This window comes from Syngnathus leptorhynchus, chromosome 6 (assembly GCF_054491065.1).
Source record: "Syngnathus leptorhynchus isolate UIUO chromosome 6, UIUO_Slep, whole genome shotgun sequence".
In the NCBI taxonomy this organism is placed as follows: Eukaryota; Metazoa; Chordata; class Actinopteri; order Syngnathiformes; family Syngnathidae; genus Syngnathus; species Syngnathus leptorhynchus.
In genome coordinates this window covers 886555-905675 of record NC_141200.1, presented here as the reverse complement: position 1 = coordinate 905675, position 19121 = coordinate 886555, and the positions used below count along the sequence as shown (strand labels likewise).

Here is a 19121-nt window from a genome sequence, read left to right as displayed (position 1 = left end):
ACGATCCAAAGAGCAAAAATGACGGAAGTGCCTTGCACAGCAAGCAAGGGAGAAAGTTCAGGAAAGGAAGCCAAAAAAAACAAGCATGTCGTCTTGGAAAATGGATCATAATGAGTGGCGTGTGGATCCTGAAGCCTCTCCCCATTGAGAAGGCGCTCTCCGATGATGACATCATCAACCTTTGCCTAGCAACAGAGCACTTCAAGATGGGTTTCCCTTGACGCAGACGTGACATACTGACCGGCTCGCCGTCAGAGTAATTGTCCCAGCGGAGTTTGTGCCATTTCTTTGTCATCTGCAAGTCAGGCAAAAAACGTTAGCGGGATCGCAACCACACACCGCCACACCGATCGCAGGCTGGCTAGCTGGCTCAAAACCAAAACAACCGCAACAGCAGCAGATGAATAAATGGGAGGAAAAAGAAAAATAAGTATTAAAAAGAAAAAAAATCCTCATCATAAATATATAATCAAATATAATAAATAAATAACGGGCTACTTGAATCATTTGTGTATTTAAGACATATTTGCGATGGAAAATTGAGACAGCTGGACCGAGGAGGACAACAACACGCCGGCAACTAAATCTGAAGGAAAAAGCAAAATATGGATGAGCATGTGCAGCAAGACAAACATACTCGAGTGCCTGCCAGCAGCCCTGGCGCGTGAACCGCACAGCGCGACTCATTTGGTTACCATGGAAACAGCAGCGCATAGTAACTAGATGGAGTCGGGAAGATGCCAGGGGGTCGGTCGTGTGGGGATTGGCGCAGTGGCACTCCACTGGCAAAAGTGATACTTTGTCTTGCTCGGGAGCCAAAACGCTAAACAGACGTTTGTCCCGCTCTGACAAAGTCAAGTACTGACCTGGTTGAGGTAGTGGTATTCCTCAGGTTGGAGCAGGTGGAAGGATTTCCTCTCCTCCTCGCTGGCTCCAGCCAGCAGGTAGTAAAAGACGTGGTAGTTCCTGCAGCACGACAATCAAGGAGCAGCCCATGAGATTTTTTGTCTTAGGTATTGGTGGCTGGTATCGGCTTCCTTCGCGAGTACCCGATACCCCCCCCCCCAAAAAAAAAATAGGACAGGTATTGGTATGATACCGTCTTTCTAATTGACAATAATTACTTGTGCAGTAATTTTTTTTTTTTTTTGAAAAATCTATATGAGCAAAACGGGAGGGTCTTAGTTGAGTGCCTCCAGGCGGTCATGAGATGCTGAGAAAACGGAGGCGCTTTCAGGATTGAGTTTCTTTTTCAAAGAAATGTGCATCTGACATTTCATCGCCAAGACACAAAAGCGCCAGGGTCAAATTTCCGTTTTGTGTGATTTATGACTGCGGCACGTCGGTCAGGCCCGATTGTGGTTGGTTGGTTGGTTAAATCATCGAGTCAAATCTGCTCACTCGTACACAAACTGCAACTCCTACCTTTCATTATGCTCCTGGTAGACCAGACGAGATTTCTCCAACAGGTATTTCTCCACATAGGCCCTGAAACCCATCTCTCATTATTATGATCGTGACGGACGGACTTTGCAGGTTTTCTTACCCTCTAACAGTGCCACTGGCTTGGTAGTTGACCTGGATGAACTTTCCAAAGCGGCTGGAGTTGTTGTTGTGGGCCGTCTTGGCGTTGCCAAAAGCCTGAGCGGAGAAGACGGAGAGAGAAAAAAAAAAAAAAGAGAGCGAGCGCCACCGTTAGGTCGTTGATGACGGGCAGCGTGTGTAAAATGAAACAAGCGGGTCATTTAGCCAGTGGTGGCTCCGCCCCCCTGCACCGTACTGCTGAATTCCTAACACACCACCGTCACTATTCATGGAAGCAGACGCATCCATCATTAGGGGGCCTGGAGAGGTTGCACCTAGGTTCTCATTAGGGGATGTGCCGGGGCCCTCACCGGCAGATAAAAGGAGGAGATGACAGGATGGAGAAGATGACAAGAGACAGACAGAGCCAGCTGAGAAGCCAGGGCAGGGCCAGGGCCGCAAGGCAAAGAAAGGTGAGGTGAGAAAAGAGAAACGTATGAAAAAAGCTTGAAGATGGTTGAAGGAGGGGAGGACGTTACGAAGCCAGACCGAATAGGTTTCCTTTTACTTTTCAGAATGTTTCAAAACAAGAGTTAACGTTGCCCAAGTACGGCAAATGGAGGAGCCTCGCTTCAACATTTTCACTCCCACAAACATAACAAAATGAAATGCCTGTACACTTACTTAATCAAGCTTTTATGACAATGTTTACAGTTTGGCCCTAGAACAGATTTGTGGAACACACTAAACCGAGAACGTCTGTGTGTGTGTGTGTGTGTGTGTGTGTGTGTGTGTGTGTGTGTGTGTGTGTGTGTGTGTGTGTGTGTGTGTGTGTGCGCGCTGCTTTCTAAGAACAGCACGATGAGATTAATGAGCGGGCCCCCCAAAGTCGCTCTGATTTAGTGGGCAACGCTGCTTTGTGGTCAACTCCTGCTGTGACCGCAGCATAGGAAAACACACACGGGGATTAGGCCGGGTCAGTGTGTGTCTGTGTGTGTGTGTGTCATGTAAAGTGAGAGAAAGAAAGAAAACACAAAGAAAAGTCAACACATTTTAGAGAAAAAGTCAAAGGCTAATAATGTGCCCCGGAATTTAAACACAATGTGTGTGGAGCAACGTCAAGTCAAGATTATTTAAAAACAAAACAAAACAAAAAAACAGTTTTGTGCTTCATTTGTGTGCACTCATTGATAACACGCAAAAATAATGAATGATTCACTTTTGAAAAAAAACTAAAACTCTCATTTATGCTAGCTCAGTTCAAATGACAGATTTGCACATTTGTTATGATTCCGCAAAAGCAGCGCGCCGCACTGGCTACGGAATAGCGTTATGCTAATGTCTGCTTCACACACCCCCGGGTTTTTCCACGCCGTCATATTACATTAGCCACTTGTTTCTTCCTCTCCTGCTAATAATGCTTTTCTTCTCAGCCTAAGAGGAAACAAGTTATGTATTTCCAAGACAGGATTTAGCTTGTTAAGCAGAGTGCGCGGAGGGGGTTAGCCACTTAATTATCATGTCAGGATCTTCCTGTTAGCAGGGGGTGAAATCATAGCAAATAGCAAAAACTTGATTACGTTCTTCCTCGCAGCACAGCGGCAATATTTTCCCATCGGCTACCGAAAACCTTTCAGTGACCTACATTCGGAAACACAGGTGGACGTGTGCCAAATGGGCCACAGTTAGCTTAGGTTTTGTTAGCCTCTGTTTTGTGGAGATTTAAAATGATGAAATGCTGGCAGCTACTTCAGTTAGCTTTTTTTTTGGGGGGGGGGGGTTAATATGAATGAAAAAGGTCTTTGAATAGGCTCATCTTTTTCTCAAATTGTTGTGTGACACTAAGCGGGTTTGGGTATTAATTACAGTAGCGTGTCAGGATCTTCCCCAAAGCGGATCAAATATGTAACCTTCATACTTCTTGCCTCTGGCACATTGACTGTCTTTTACAAAAACATTGGCTGACCTACTTACTGAGATAGCTGCGTTAGCTTAGCATTAGCTGAGTTACCGCACCTGTAGCACAGCTGGACTGAGGTGCCAAAATCATGAAAAACTGCTCTTATCTTACAAGCTTGTACAACGTTTTTGTCTGATTAACAGTTTCCCTTGTGAATTCATAAAATATTTTGGAATTTTAGATGGTTGGGAGTAAAATGGAAGCTCTGTAGTTAGCATAGCACAGCATCTCTCAAAAAATGAAATCAATTTGCTGACCTACTTATCGAGATGGAAAGCGGCTACATCAACTCTTAGCTAAACATGCATTCATTGAAATATCACGCCTGTTTCATTGAGAACAGCGGTGTTCAAAGAAGAAAATGGTTCTTTAATATTTCAAAAAAATAAAAATTGAATTTTAAACACCCCAAAGCTAATTTCAAACACTTAAAAATACTATTGAAGAAAAAACAGACGGGACTGGAAAAAAAAGGAAGGGCGGTTACATGAGTGTGAGGCTTCAAGAGCTTCTAAGAACATGTGGGCAGTGATGATGACAAATCTTGGACACAAGAAGGGGAAATGAGTTCATGAAGTGTCTGGTTATCCCCTGAACCAAACCCAATAGGCACAATGCTAGCTAGCCAGCCGCACCTTTCTTTGGAAATGTCAGCCTGCCATTGACCTCATTTATTGGCTGAACATTTAGTGCGCTCGTTAAACGGCAGCGCTCTAATCTTTCTTCTCTCCTACTGTTTACGAGCCGCATTCGCCAACAATTTATCTCGTTTTACCACCAAATTAAAAACGGTGTTGTCGTTGAATTTTTTTTTTTTTTTTTTTATATATCCTATCCCAGGGTAAGTTATTATACCAATATGTGAGCTTCCAAGTTCGTAAAATGTCTGTCAAAGGTAAGCTTGAACGGATTTGGAGTGGAAGAACCTCCACCGGGTCGTGGGAAAGGAATGGTGGAAAATGTTTGAAGAAAAACAAGTCACCGTGCCGTACCGCACCCTTAAAAAGTGTGATTCACTGTCTTTTCTTTACGACTGGCACAAGCACGCACGTGACACATTTGGTCATCAAAACTCTTGTGAGCTCTGGCCAGCACGTGGATGAGCTGGAGCCTAAGCCAGCAACCTGGACTGGTCCTGGAACCTTCAACTCACGTTCACACCCAACGACCGTTGAGTCTTCAATGACCCTAACACGGAAGTTGGAGTAATGGAGTGACAATCTCTCTATCTCTCTCTCTCGCTCTCTCCATTAATGGTTGCCGTCACCGCGTTGGACTACATCTGGATCTCATTGGCCTCGGGAACAAGCGTTTGTCAGATGAAGCGAGAGGGGACGCACAATGATGATGAGCCCAATTTTAACGCACAAGGACAATCCGGTGCAAAACGATAAAAGCCAACGGTGTGTTCATGAGTTATTGAGAAAAAAAAAAGTTGTCATTATCATCATCATGTGTTTCGAGGCATCCAAGGACAAAACAATGGCTAAAAACATTGCATTTTAGATTAAAATCTATTAAAATAAATAAAATATTGATTCAATTTACATTCCAATTTAGATCACAATGTAGCCAAAATTTAAATTAAAAATACAACATCAAATAGGAATATAAATGAATATAAAATGTTCATACCTAACATAAAAGAATCCTAAAAAAAATAATCTCCACATAAATTGAAAGTGAATCTATTGTCAACATTGATGCTTGTGCGTGCGTCTACACTTGAAGAGCCACTGTGTAAGTTGTTGTTGACCCTGCCAGTGTGCTACAAAGACATTTGACTTGACTTGTTCAAGCCAAAGCTCCTTCTTTACGAGTCCGCGCGAGACCCAATTGGACTTTTCCAATCGATTCCTCTCCAGTCTTACGGCCGCAGAACCCGGTGGAAAAACCCGACGGGCGTTTAAGTCGGACGAAATGCATCGGCTGCGGTGGTTAGCGCCGCTGCCTTTTAGCGAGAAAACTTGGCATTGGTTGAAGACTGCGGGCCTAACTAATTCCAAAAGTAAAGGCCAAAACATCCTGCTGACGAGCAGCTCGCAGACGGCAAAGGTTTTACGCCAGGAGGTGGTGTGGGAAAATCCCGCAGTGGAGTGCTAATCCCCTCGGGAGAGCAACACGGCCAGAGACGATTCATTTGCGGGGGTGGGGGTGCATAAAGATGCACAAAGTGGGGCACATGATGTGGATTGGTGCATCATGGAGGGGGAAAAAAAAAAAAATGCTATATGAGGTCATGACAGATCGTACGGCGTTACGTTGTTGCTTCCACTGACCATTTTAACGCCTTCATGGGGAAAACAAGACGGGACCCTAAAACGTATCCTTGCGGAACTTTGTTAATAATTGGGACTGGCTGGTTGGATGTTTGAAACACATTTGGAGCGGACCCGAAACTCTTCCCTGAGGAACGCCACGCATAATTGGGACTGTTATTTGGGAAGCCAAATCATGACTCTACCAGCACACTTGGATGAATTTGGTGTGGAAGAACAATCCCCGACTTAAAGGCATTTGGGAGGGCAACAATACTTTCAGTTCTCATTCACGTGGAGACATTTTTCTCAGAAGAACGGAAGTAGAGAACAATGCCCTATTTGCCTTGCTCTGAATTTGGCTCCGAAAGCCATTTTGGTCCAATGGGAGGGAGCAGAAACACCATGAAAGATTTGTCTAACAAAGCCCACAGTCAGAAGCTTTTCATTTCAAGTGGCGAAGCTTTGTTGGAGCGAGACCGAGCAATGAAACCTTTGGTGCTTCGGAGCAGATGCGTCCGTCAGAGAAAACCGCAGTCCGACCGTGGAGATGCAGACTCTCCAATTGTGGTGTACGCGACGAGGAAAACCTCGCATGACGAGCTGGCCGCACGATTTGGAGCCGTCCGCCGCATTTCACGGCTGTCAAGAAGCCGAGAGGTCATTAGAGCGTCCCCGGCGAGACACGCCGCCCACCGCTCGGGGGATTCTCGCGCCGGTGGTGAGATGATGAACATCTTCCCGCACTTGGACGGCACGATCATTTCTCAGCCGACAGCTCGTACGAGCCGACGTTTGCGTCAGCGGGTCCGTTGTCGGAAAACTCGATATAGATGTAAAAGAGGACCGCTTCTGTTGCCATGGCAACCACAAAAGATCATACTAAAACATCCGTGAACTAGCCACGACAGCGTGTTTTAGCGTGTAGCATTAGCATGACGTTATCATAGCAGAATGTTCACAATTTACTTTTTTTTTTTTTTTTTAATCGATTAGCATTTTTTCCCGTATCGGAATCAGTATTGGCCAATCTCGCTCATGGATAATCGGTACCAGAATGGGCAGCAAAAAAAATCCCGCTTGGAACACTACTATTCAGGTCATATCACTCCAAAAAGGCCTTTTATAATTTATGACATAAACATGGTGGACTTTTTGGCCAACAAGTCCCCTTTCCAGTCTTGGCCGAGTCCAAAAATCTACTTGTCGGCATCCAAAGCAAATAGCTGTAGTTTGGACGGCGAGTCTTTTGGCGGCGAGTTGATAACTCACTGCACAAGAGCCAAAATGGAAGGACTTGTGGAATTCTGGTCCCGCCGTGTTGGAAGCGTGAAGGGGACTTACAAAGGCGTTCGATAAAGACACAGGTATCTTCTCTGGTCTTGGATGAGACTACGTGGAAAATTGGCATGCCGTTCATGATTTCCTTTTTTTGTCCCTCTCTTCTTGGAGTCTTTGCTCTGCCTTATCTCAGGCCGCTTTCCCGGCCAAGCACCAAAGGTCTGTTTTGACTCGGCAGAGCAACCTGGGGGCTTCATTCATATGTTATGAAAAATTAGCATGCGTGAGAAATGTACAAGAAAACGCATCAGCCCAAATGCAACCCATTTTTTCCCCTTTTAAACTTGGTGAAAGGAAGAGAAGAAGGCAAAATTTGCTTTCCCTTGTTTTCCATCAATCAAATGTCATGGCGACTTGGAATGGGGATTGTTTGCGCCACTTTCTGCCTCATGTCAAGGTGAGCTACTTGTTTTGCTTCTGCATGCGGAAAAAGGATCGGGCTGATCGAGTTGAGTGTGCTGGCCGGACGGCCGGCCGGCAACCCGATAATAAAATATTGGCTTCTATGGCTGAACATGTGATTGTATCTGTCCAAAATCTTTTGTTCCTAAAATGAATCCAAATACTTAGCAGCACTTATGCTGCAAAAGTGGGGCACCGGGTTGATGCAAATGACTCCATCATGTGTCCCTCGGGAGCCTTTTGAGGATTACGCCACCCGCTCTCATCCCTCGGGAGGGGGGGGGGGGGGGCTTTCATCTCCTGCTTGTAGCATCAGGAGGACCACGTAGGCGAGCAGGCAGGCCTCACTTTGATGGATCCCAAGCGGGTTCCAGCCCCCTCTTGGGTCGTCCCCAATTGGGGCATGCCGGGAACACGTCATCCTAACCAGATGCCCGAACCACCTCGTCTAGCTCCTCTCGACGCCGAGGAGCAGCGGCTCTTTGCTTTGAAGTCAGTTATTTTGAAAAAGAAAGATTGACTATGACAAACCACTTAACAATATGGCTACAGTTGATCAATTCAAATAAATCAATCTTTAAAAATATATATATTAAAATAAATAAATAAATCTTTATCCATTCAAATAAATAAACGACTTCATAAAAGATTCACATAGACTTATAGCATCGCTAGATTTTGGTGGGGCAGCAGCTTAGCGTGCCCAATTGTGAGCGCACGCAGGTCTTATTTGTAACATCATCGCTTAGAAATTTCAATACAATTGAAATTATATACGGGAGGGCTTGCGGGTGTCGGTCATCGTAGTGCCGACGATAACCCATCATTTAAAATAAAGACTCAAAAATGAGAAAGGTTTACGAAAGAGATTAAATCATTAAATGATTAACTTCATTGTTCACCACAATAGCCTATGGGGTGGAGGGAGGGCCTGGCTTTTTTAGTTTTCATTTTGCGGCACATATGAAGATTAAGCAGCTTTGAATTTCAAATGAAAGCCCAAACAGTTGCCTATCTCTTCCAGCAGAAGGATTTAGCATGATTAGCTTGAGGCACACAAAGGCCCGAGGCAACAAAAAAACCACAACACACCGACACCTCCGCTCGTACATTTTCCTTCTCAAAAATAACTAAAAGGACTGTCGATACTTTTAACACGTCTTGACTTAAGAACCGGTACGCCGCATTCTCGGTAGCGGTCATAGCTGGACCGGAAGAGCGCTTAGCGTAGATTGAGTTAGCGCAAGCGGCCCAGATGGCTTCTTTGCAGCTAATGCTTGTAATCGCATCTGCTTGTGATGGCGGCGGCGGCACTTTGATTGAATCAAGCCCATTTGGAGCGCCGAGCCACTTCCACTCCAGTCTGTTACGACACGTGTACTTCCTTCGCCTATTCCAAAGTCGAGTTGGCGGCGCAAAAGGGAACATGTAGCGTGTTAGCATAAAACATTCAAGCGCACAGATGAAAGATTTTTCTCCTCATCCGTTGAAAAGATGAGTTGAATTCCAGGACTTCCAGCTGTTTCTTTGTGTTAACTTGACATTTTGGAACCTTTTTTAATGACTAGTCCACAGTTCGCCATGCCACAATGTACAATGGTGACCATGTTAGCGGTCTTTAAACCAGAAAAAGAAAAACTCTTAAAAAAAAAAAATGGAAATTGGCATATTGAATCATCTCTGGCCTTACCACAATGTTTTATAGCACAGCGATTTAAAAAAAAAAAAAAAATTATGTTGGCCTTGAGCGCAACTTGACTTCTTTGGCTGCGGCCATGTGTTTCATTCACGTTTAGCATCTTGACTAATCTTTTTACAAGCTAAATCAATTGTAGTCATCAATCCAATCGCACATCAATCTAAAGATAGACCACCATAACATCATCGGTCACAAAAACGGGGAAATTCCCATTCCTCAAGATCAAAGACGTGCAACAGCAGAACGGGCGAGAAAGGCGTCGTCGCTACGCCGCCTCTTGCAAATGCGCAACATTCCGCTCGGATCCAGCGACTCCACGCCGAGCAGCTGTCTGTAGTCAAACTGTCCTGGGCTTTCCTGAGAATGCAAAGCAGGAATGCTCCCCGAGAAGGACAGAATGTGAGCGCCATAATCCGCCAAACAGATGTTTGGGGAAGAATGCTGGCTTGCCCAGAGGACACGGATTACCGGCGTGGAAGTCGCGCGGGCGCATCCGTGACGCCTCGTCAACGCGTAGCCATGTAACGGCGCTAACCCGCGGATGATCACTTCTACCACCATCCTGGAACGTACCAATCATAGCGCAGACGATGATATGGGAAGAGCAGCGGCACAATGGAAGGCGGCTGCCAAAGCCTTTTCCTTTTGTCCCGGGTGAGCGAGTTCACCTCTTCTGTTGTGGTAAGTGTACACCGAGCTGGAGACTGACAAGGTGAAAGCGAGGAGCCGTCCTCCATCCCGGGCCACCTTCTGGAGCCGCAAAAAGAGAGGAGGGCCCGGGCACTACCTGGAACCATCCATCAGCCGCAGGAGACAGGTCGCGTCCCTCGGGGGGCCTGCTTGCCTGCTTTAGTGCGCTGAGGACATCTGGATGGGAAGCATCTGGCGGAGGGGGCCGGAGAGGGGAGGGGCCGCTTCTGCGAGAGGCCACAACAACAGGCTGTCATCTGGACTCGGCTAGCTCGGCGGCCCAGGAAGCTTTTGCGGGAGGTTGCTAAACAACACATGTGAGTGGACACGAGACTCTTGGAGCAACATCTCAAGTTCAACAGAGCCATTAGAAGACCGACGACATTGAGCTCTCGCCAACTAATGGTTTCTTCCAATTTGCGGGCGTCGCTTAGACACATGCCAATTAGAGTAATAGTGCGAGTCAAACACCTGATGCCTCAGGAGACATCTGTCGCCACTTTGGAGGAGGCGGCAGACGTGTGTTACATTGCCTGAACAGAAAAACCGTGTTGACCGTGAAGTCATCGCAATAGAAAAAGAATTTGTGACATGTGTCGTCATTTCCATGCAACATTTGAGTATTTTCACGCCAAGCAGCTGCGCTGGAAGCTGTCAGCCGTCAGCCGCCTTCACGTTTGCCAGATGACCAAGCGTAAATAAAGAGCGAGCGAGCGAGCATCCACAGCTGCGTGCGGACAACACCTCCACGTGCGTCCTGACAGCTCAACTCAACAATTCAAAAAAAAAAAAAGGTCTCGAATCGATTGGGTTGTTTCATCGCCTCGCCAAAACTTCCCCAATGATTTTTCATAATCCATTTTTGATTTTGTAATCCAGGACGGATTAGTCACCATTTTTTTTTTTTGTGCCATCAATGCAGAGATTGAGCAAAGTCGGTTTCTAGGTCACATGGCACACGCAGCCTGGATATGCTGGTCATATCATAGGCGCTAAATATAGGCCGCGGGAGCTTTCTCATCCGTTTCACGAGCTGCGGCATCCCGAGGCCAGAGGAGCAACCTGCCGCCTTCTCGTTGCATTTGGTCGGGGCTTTTGTCACCTCCGTGTCTAATTTAGAACATACGAGCGGGAAGTGAAGCCCCGGGAACCAGAGTGAGGCAGCTGCACGCCAACCGGAATTCCCCACCCACTAAATGAAGTCCAGTGAGCCTTTGCTTTTGCTTTTGCTTTTGAAGAGAGCGCACGATATTTTTTACTCCACGTGCCGATTTTGGGCAAGATTGAGTCGTTCTTTGCAGAGGATAAAGAAGGTATGCCCGCGAGTACATCAACAAAATCCAAAAATGTCGGCGTCCAAACGACGGCGCAAAAAAAGCGCAGCGTCGACGCGTCTTACCTCCAGCACGGGCCCCGCCCCGAGGATGATCTGCTCCACGCCGCTAGCGAAGCCCTTCTGGCTGAGGGCGGTCAGGTGGTGAATGAGAAAGTTGGTGCTCTGCGTCTTGCCCGAGCCGCTCTCGCCCGAGATGACGATGCACTGGTTGCGGCGGCGCTGCAGCATGGCGTGGTAGGCCACGTCGGCCACGGCGTAGATGTGCGGCTCCAGCTTGCCCAGCGTGTGATTGTCGTAGAGCTTGACGTACTTGGGGTTGTAGATGGGCAGAAACTGGAAGGGGTTGACCACGATGAGGATACTCCCCACGTAGGTGTAGATCTTCTCTTGGCGGAAACGCGCCCGCAGGCTCTCCAAGAGGGCGCGCTCCGTCAGTTCGGGCAGGGCGCACAGGTCGGTCGGGGGGTCGCTCCCCGCCGGTTGGGGGAGGAAGCCGCGCTCCACCATGCGGCGGCGCTCCTGCGTCACCCGCAGCCACATCTGGAGGCTGCCGCCGTAGTGGATGGAGCCGTCCAGGTTCTTTTCGCGCAGGAGGAAGCGGTAGTCGTCGCCGCTGCCCAGCCCGCCGCGGTTCTCCAGGGCGCTCCTGGGCCACAGCATCATGCGCTGCACGGGGCAGTCGCCGGGGTTGAGGATCCATTCCTCGCCGCCAAACTCCTTGACCTCGGCCAGCACGTAGCACTTGGTGCGCTCCAGGCGCAGCCGCTCGATGAGGCACTCGATGGCCTCGGCCGCCGTGGTGTTCTTGCGGGCGCCGACGGGGCAGTAGATGGTGCCCTCGGCCAGGGAGCCCGGGTAGACGCGAAGGCTGAACTCCTGGTCCTCCAGGCGCCGCCGCATGCTGCCGCTGGCGGCGGCCATGTTGGCGCTGCTGGCGTAGCTGCAGCTGCCATCTTGTAAGCTCATGGTGGCACAGCCGCTCCCATCAGCGCTGCGCTCTCGCCGGGCACGCTGGCAGCAACTCAGCTCAGGACATCCCAACCTGACGGAGACAAAACCTGCTTGGTGAAAATATGCTGGCACATTGGAGAATTTGATTTGCTTCGTTATTGACAATCTCTCTGGCCGTCAATTAGGGCTGCATATCATTCAGTCCTACAGTCAATGGAAATGCGGATTTCCACTATTTGTGAAAATGAATCCATTCCAACCGCTCATTTTCTAATCAAAGGAGCGTACTAGCTGGTGGCCATCTATCGTGTGAAACCAGCCGAGTGGTCACATGACGGCAAGCAGTCAATAAACTCTCTGTCGGGGTGCTGAGGGGGAACTTGGGCGATGAATGCGGCGAAAAGCAAGTCCGCAGGCAAATGAAGTGATGCGCAACAACAAGATGCTTTATGCATTGACGCCGTGTCGCTGGCGTCAAAGCATTCTGCGTGTGATCATGTGACAGCCCGGAGAGCAGAATCCCGCCAAGTGCCAAGATTAACAGCTGCCGCACAAAAGTGGCTGTAATGAGACAAACAATGGACTAATTCACCGCTCACTTCCTTGTCTATCGTGGCCAGTCACACACACACACACACACACACACACACACACACACACACACACACACACACACACACACAAAGGTTAATTGATGCTAACGAGGGCACTGACCAATGGCACTACAATGAAGCAAACACAAGACAGATTCCAAGGGTTATTTCAAAGGCTACATGAGTTCGCTTTCAATTTCACAGGCCTCGGAATCATTTCTGCTTTCATAGTTCAAGTTCCTGTGGTTTATTTACTTTCCTGAACCTAACAGGATTTGTTTTTTGTTTTTTCCAAAAGCTGTGGAACCCTTGAGCTGGGATTCAAACGCACAACCATAAAACCACGAAGCAGAAGGTACCCGATCCACTATAAAAAATAGTGTCTTGGTTGAACTCAAGCAAACATCTCAAGGGAGCTTCTGTGAGCTCCTGCGACGCTTCCACGCTTCGCCCACCCTCCGCGGAGCAAACACACAGCCGACAAAGAGGCCGACTGTGATCCGCGACCAGACGGGGCCCGATTCCAAAACCAGATAAAGACAGCGACTGAGGGCCGCGACAACTCACGCTTTATTTCCAACCAAAAGGAACAAAATAGAAGACAAACAAGATGACCCAAGGAAACCACAAGCTCTTCACTGACTTCAAATGTCGGCCTTGTGAGTCACACCAGTCGTGCGCTAGTAGAAGCAATTCAAAATATTTAAAATTTCACAAAGTGTTCCGAAAATTGTACATTGTAAAAGATACTCAACAAAGAAAACAGCATGAATCAGTCGGCTAACATAGCAACGGTTGCTAAGCTAGAGTTCATGACCCCAAGATGCAGACCTCTGATTAGCGTATCGCCGTTTGTTTGAGTTACTGTAGCAAGCTAGCTAAGCGGTGTGACAGCCATGTTGGGAGGGGCGACGTTGCCATTAAAGACTGTGTGAAAAACGATTTTCAACTGTGCACAGTATAAATGTACGCTAGCGGCCGCCCTCGCTAGAACAAGCTGTCAGAAATGTAAAGATGCCCTTTAGGAAATAAAGGATATTACAGATTACCATACAGCAGCTAAAGCCCTACTTCGAGTAATGTTTTTTTTTTTTTTTTTAGAGGATATGGGGAGGGGGCAGGGTCATAAGCGATAAGTCCCACTGAATTGACTATAATGCTTCTCAAAATCCATTCGACGACCATAAAACACACACACAAAGCGCAATGGATTAATTTTGTGGATTTTTTTCGTGGGTTTCTCGTATTCCTTTTAGGAATGGAAAATCTATTTGTCTGTTGTCAAACTGAGCTGTCCTTGTAGACCGTTGCTGGCTTCTTTTTGCCTTTATACTATAAGTTGATTTGAAAAACAAACCAGTTCTGGTCTGAATGGTTCTTCTCCTCCTCTTCCGCTCCCCTCCCTCATTCTTGCTCTGTGGCCTGCATTCAGTTCTCACCAGTGTAACAGCAATAAACACCAAACCTCAGCATTCCTCAACACACACGCACGCACACACACACACACACACGCACAAGCACATATATAAACATACACGGACTGCACTTCAAATCTTTTGACACAGGAAGTGTGTTTTCCTGCCTCAGCCCAAACTCAGACTGGTACTGTAAACTCAAAGAAATGGATCATTGCGGCAATTACGCCACATAAACTACACGTGCGCTCACTCAGTGCCGAGTCATTGGAGGCTCTGCTCGGTTGAGATGCCACAGCGACGCACAATATTTCACCAAAGCGAGACACACACACACACACAGGTCCCAAAGTGCATTGTGGCGTCGCTAACACTGCAACAGCGTGCTGTTCTGAGTTGACATCATCCCAAAAGCGGATGTATTGATTTAAGAGCCCAACCCTGTAAAAGGGACAGCCACTAAGGGAGCATCTGTTGCCATGGTTACCGCCACACGCAATCAATTTGAGCAACACTTTGGAGGGAGGGCCAAACGCAAATATTTAATCACTAAATTGGATGAAGAGCTTCTTTTATATTGTGATCAACTTTTATTTTACTGCATAAATTATTTATCTATTTTTTATTTATTTTTATTTTATTACCATTGTTATTTGTATTTATTGTTTGATTGTGACTTTCTAGATTTCATTGATAATCCAGAATTCACATGATGCGTGCTACATTTATTTGTCGTTGATCCGGTTGTGGTTTAGTATTTTCACCAAGTGCTAAGCTAGGAACTGACTGTAACCGTAACGGCAGCGGGGGCAAGGGGCGGGTCCTAACGCATCCCTAATAGCTCCATCATTTTCATTGATCCGCCGGTTAGCCACGTGCCTTTCTGCGGGGACGATGATCAATATCAACTTCTGGTCTCTGCGCATTAAAACGATCGATGCTGAGATGAGATTCAATTTTTGGAACACTGCGGCACATCGTGCTAGATTTTTTTGGGGGGTTTAGTTGGGCTGTTGTCTGGGCCGCGCTCCAAAAGGCAGTGGAGAGGAGCGCAACCAAATAACAACGCAGCGCGAGGAGACGCAACATTGACCGACGATGCTCAAAACCGCACGACGTGTTTAGTTCTTGGGGAAAACCCCACTATTGCGCGAACATGAACTTTTTTTTTCTTTAAACCTTTTCACCATGACATCAAGCGATTTTTTAGAGCGGGACTATGACACAAACCCCAAAAAAGTGTGACCGTGAAATCATTGTGCCTATTGTTTGGAAGCATTATGAAAGTCTGTAAATGTTGCTGCTTTGAAACAAACGTGGGCTTTGTGTCCAAGTGTCAAGGTCCTCTTTTTGCTTGAGCTGTGTGGTCACTTTCACTTCCACTTTGGAGGCGCTCGTGTCGTATCACTTCCTGCCTGGGTTACTCCAAATCATCAGAGAAGCTGTGCTTCCCCTAGTCATGGAGAAACCAGAAAGAGTTGAAACTAACTGGACCCCGGGCCGCAGTCTCAACTTTGAAAGAATTGAAATCCAATCATTTTTACAATCGGAGATGCAAACGCTTCAGAAGACAGCTCCTACTTAAAACACCTGGCCCAATAATCCTCCTCCTCCTCCTCCTCCTCGTGATGGTTGCCAGGGCAACAGACCTGGCTCACTCGACCTTTTCCAGCCGTTTATTAGATCCCCCGCCTTAGAAAAATCGAAAACAACGCAGGTTTGGAAATCCTTCTGGTGTCCGAGGAACAAATAGGTGGGAGGGGGTGTCCAATTCCATTGGCGGGAGTAATATCTCAAACACACTCACCCTAATAAACAGGCGATGTGTGTGTGTGTGTTTTACTGAGACTGTGTGACGGACGGGAAGGTTGCAACCTGCACGACGTGACATGACAGCGCGTGAACGCATCCCGCGTGTGCGTGCGTGAGAGAGAGGAAAGCGCCACGACGAGTATCAATAACACTTGCAAGAATGCGGCCATTAGGGACGAGCCTCGGGGCACATCTCCTTGAAGTGAAAGCCCATGGTGTCATCAACGCGTCTCTTGACAAAGTTCACACACTTAACGAGATGCGCCCCTGGACAGGTCGCCCAACCAATCACAGAGCGATAAATGTTTACGCTTAGCAGGCAGGCAGGCCGATGAGCACATCGCAACAAGAACATTTGTGCTTTTGATGTGATACTAACGCGGAACGACCTATTTTCTTCAAACGCCTTTTAAAAAAATTCATCATACATGCAAATATACAGACGTGTCCATTTTGTATCACAAAGACACACACACAGCATGTACGTGCAGATGCTGCGCCCCCTCCCCCCCCTCCCGCCTTCTTCCAGCCACCAAATCCACTTAGCGGCCACTGTTGGTGCGCGCGTGTTGCCTTCTCCTCAATGGCAGCACTTGCACCCCGGCGGCCTCAAAATGTCCAAATACGGAACGACAAGAAACGACAAGAAGTGAATGCGGCCGAGGCCGACTGTTCATGAATATGATTGTGATGACGATCAACAATCAATCAAGTGAGATGAGATCATCACGATGGTCACCATGGGAGCCCAATCCATGCTGAAGGATTAGAGACGGGGATTAGGCATCAACAAGCGCACGTGTGCGTGTGTTTCTGGTTCTTTGCCTTCATTTGAATTCATTAACTCCACTTTGACCACACATAAACACGCACGGAGCCATTTCAGCGCCATGACAACAGCCGACGCCACAAACCAATCGCCATCCTCGTCTCATTGTAGCCGGCCAATCAGAGTGCTCGGTGCGAGTGGAAAATACTATGATCGATTAATCAAGTTTGCGTTATTTGAAGAGTCATTTGCGTGCATTACGTTAAAATAAAAAATATTACATTTTCCATCGCATGTCGCCTTCGCCGCACGCCAGTTGATTCCCGATTGCTGCGACTTCCTCTAGGACGAATAGTTTCCAAAAGCTAAGTGCCTCCCTCGCAGGCTCTCGTAAAAGTGGAGCGTGACGTTTTGCACATCTTTGACAACGAAGGAGATTTAATGGCGAGTGTCAGTCGACGCGCAGATGTTGATCATCTGACTGTGCAGCCACCGCTACAAAGCGTTTGATTGTCTCCAGACGCTTCGCTGTAATCAGCCAGCGTGACGCCTTTCGCCTCATATGGCGGAGCGGAGCTCTTCTTTATGCCAACAACTTCCCATGAACGTACAGTACCTCGTAGAAATTCCACTCAGTCGAATGATTAGGAGCAAACAAAGTAGCGCCTAAAGCAAAACACACCAAGACAATTGCGCCACTGACAGAAGATCCACTGAGTGGCCCTAAAATACACCAAATCCAATTTGGCTGCATTATTCTTGCTTTTGCCCCGAAGGAAAAAATTTGGACTGAAAATGACAATGAAGATGACCCCGCCCCTGTGGCATTGTGTGGCCCTCTATTAATAGACCTGCTGAGAGAGAGCGAGAGATCCAACGTGGCGCCAACACGCTTTGCAAAGCCATGACCTCATCCCGGTGTTGGCTTACGCCAAACAAACCTCCGGCGACTTTACGGCAAATGTAAAGCTCCGACCCGTTTCTCGGCCATAACGTAAAACGGGTCCTGCTCAGAAATCGGAAAGCCCAAAGTCAACACAAACGGCTGAAACTTGTGTGACGTCCCCCCCCCCCCCCCCTACGTGAAACACAACGCAGGGAAACTGGGAAATCCAAGCTGTACTGAAGGCATCAGTCAGAACAAGACTGTCGCAGTCAACTATTTGACTTGAAATGATGTCGTCCGCGTGGAACCAAATTGCGGCCTTGCAGCTTGGGGGACGGGAACGATTGCTTGCAATCAGGTACATGACGTTATCTAGTAGTGCGGTTGGTTGCTGGACAAAAACCCAAACTGCCTGAGCGAGCGAGCGAGCGGCGAGCTCTTGAGAGATCCCTCATTGCGCCGTCATCTTTGCTGACATTAACATTTCATTTGGCTTATTATGTAAGTGGCAAAGCCTGCGCCAGGCGGGCTGAGCACATCATTCTGACAGCAGGCAGCTGGCCCGCAGTCACCCGTGCAGCGGCAGCACACACAACCGCCTCGCCCCCCCCCCCTTATCCCCTCCCCCTTCCAAAATCCCTCTTTGAACATACAACTCAGGGAGACGTCAGAGCTAAACGTGTGTACACTCCAACGTGGAAAAATCCATGTTGGATTAGGCTGGAAGGGCGGGAATATAAATTGGGAACTACTACAGCCGGTGTGCCACAAGGGTCCGTGCTTGGCCCCATTTATTTCTGGGATTTCTTAAATGACAGCTAAGTGCTGGCGCTTTTGCTTTTTGGAGAAAGAAAAAAAAAACACGTGACATTCACGTGACAAGGATCACATGTATTCAAATAGACTAAAAATATTCATGAAAGCCCCCAAGTGATGTCACGGTTGTATTTTGGTACAAATAGCCACAGGCTAGTTGCGGGCTTTTATACCCCCCGTCGAGCAAGTCTATCATGCCAGCTCTCGGACCAGAGACCCGAGGGGCCGCCGCGTCGTCTGGATGGGATGGCCAGTCTCGAGCCCACGGCAGTGTTGTCATACCGGCTGACCAACAAGAATACGAGTCTTCGCTGAGCCTAATGTTTGTTTTGGGAATCTGGGACCGAGTCGAAGTACCTGGACAAAACGGGCACAAGTGCGGCTTCGGTTGGAGCCTTCGAGTTGATCATCAGCCAACTGGGAGCAGCACAAGACAGATAAACAGCCGCTATTGTGGTCTCAGCTCCTCTGTACGGCGCTAATACCTTTTGCAAGTTTGACGGTTAAACTTCAACTAGGAGGAGGCAATAAGCAACTTGAAGCCTTTATTGTGACCATCGTCTTTCTATCGGACCAGTTGCTGCTAGTTGTGACGCACGTTGAGTCACGGCCACCGTTGTATGTCGAGTTTGCGCGTGCAAGTCAAAGAAAACAAGAAAAATCAGACAA

General features: G+C 47.7%; 1 protein-coding gene across 9 annotated transcripts in view; it reads right to left on the bottom strand.

The window, feature by feature from the left end:
* The window catches only part of LOC147055078 (unconventional myosin-IXAb-like), a 36989-nt gene that overhangs the window by 16970 nt on the left and 898 nt on the right, over positions 1 to 19121 (bottom strand). For 4 of the 9 annotated variants that reach the window (XM_085913651.1, XM_085913654.1, XM_085913652.1 and 1 more), the window contains exons 1-5: positions 17032 to 17754; positions 11274 to 12252; positions 1547 to 1641; positions 1426 to 1488; positions 867 to 966 (exon numbers count right to left, since the gene is read on the bottom strand). In XM_085913651.1, coding sequence (XP_085769777.1) covers positions 867 to 966; positions 1426 to 1488; positions 1547 to 1641; positions 11274 to 12252; positions 17032 to 17045 — 1251 coding nt within the window. In that variant the 5' untranslated portion in view covers positions 17046 to 17754. Of the gene's footprint in view, positions 1 to 866; positions 967 to 1425; positions 1489 to 1546; positions 1642 to 11273; positions 12253 to 15818; positions 16465 to 17031; positions 17756 to 19121 lie in introns of those variants that run through there. The other 5 variants (XM_085913657.1, XM_085913659.1, XM_085913658.1 and 2 more) reach the window with 4 other exon arrangements.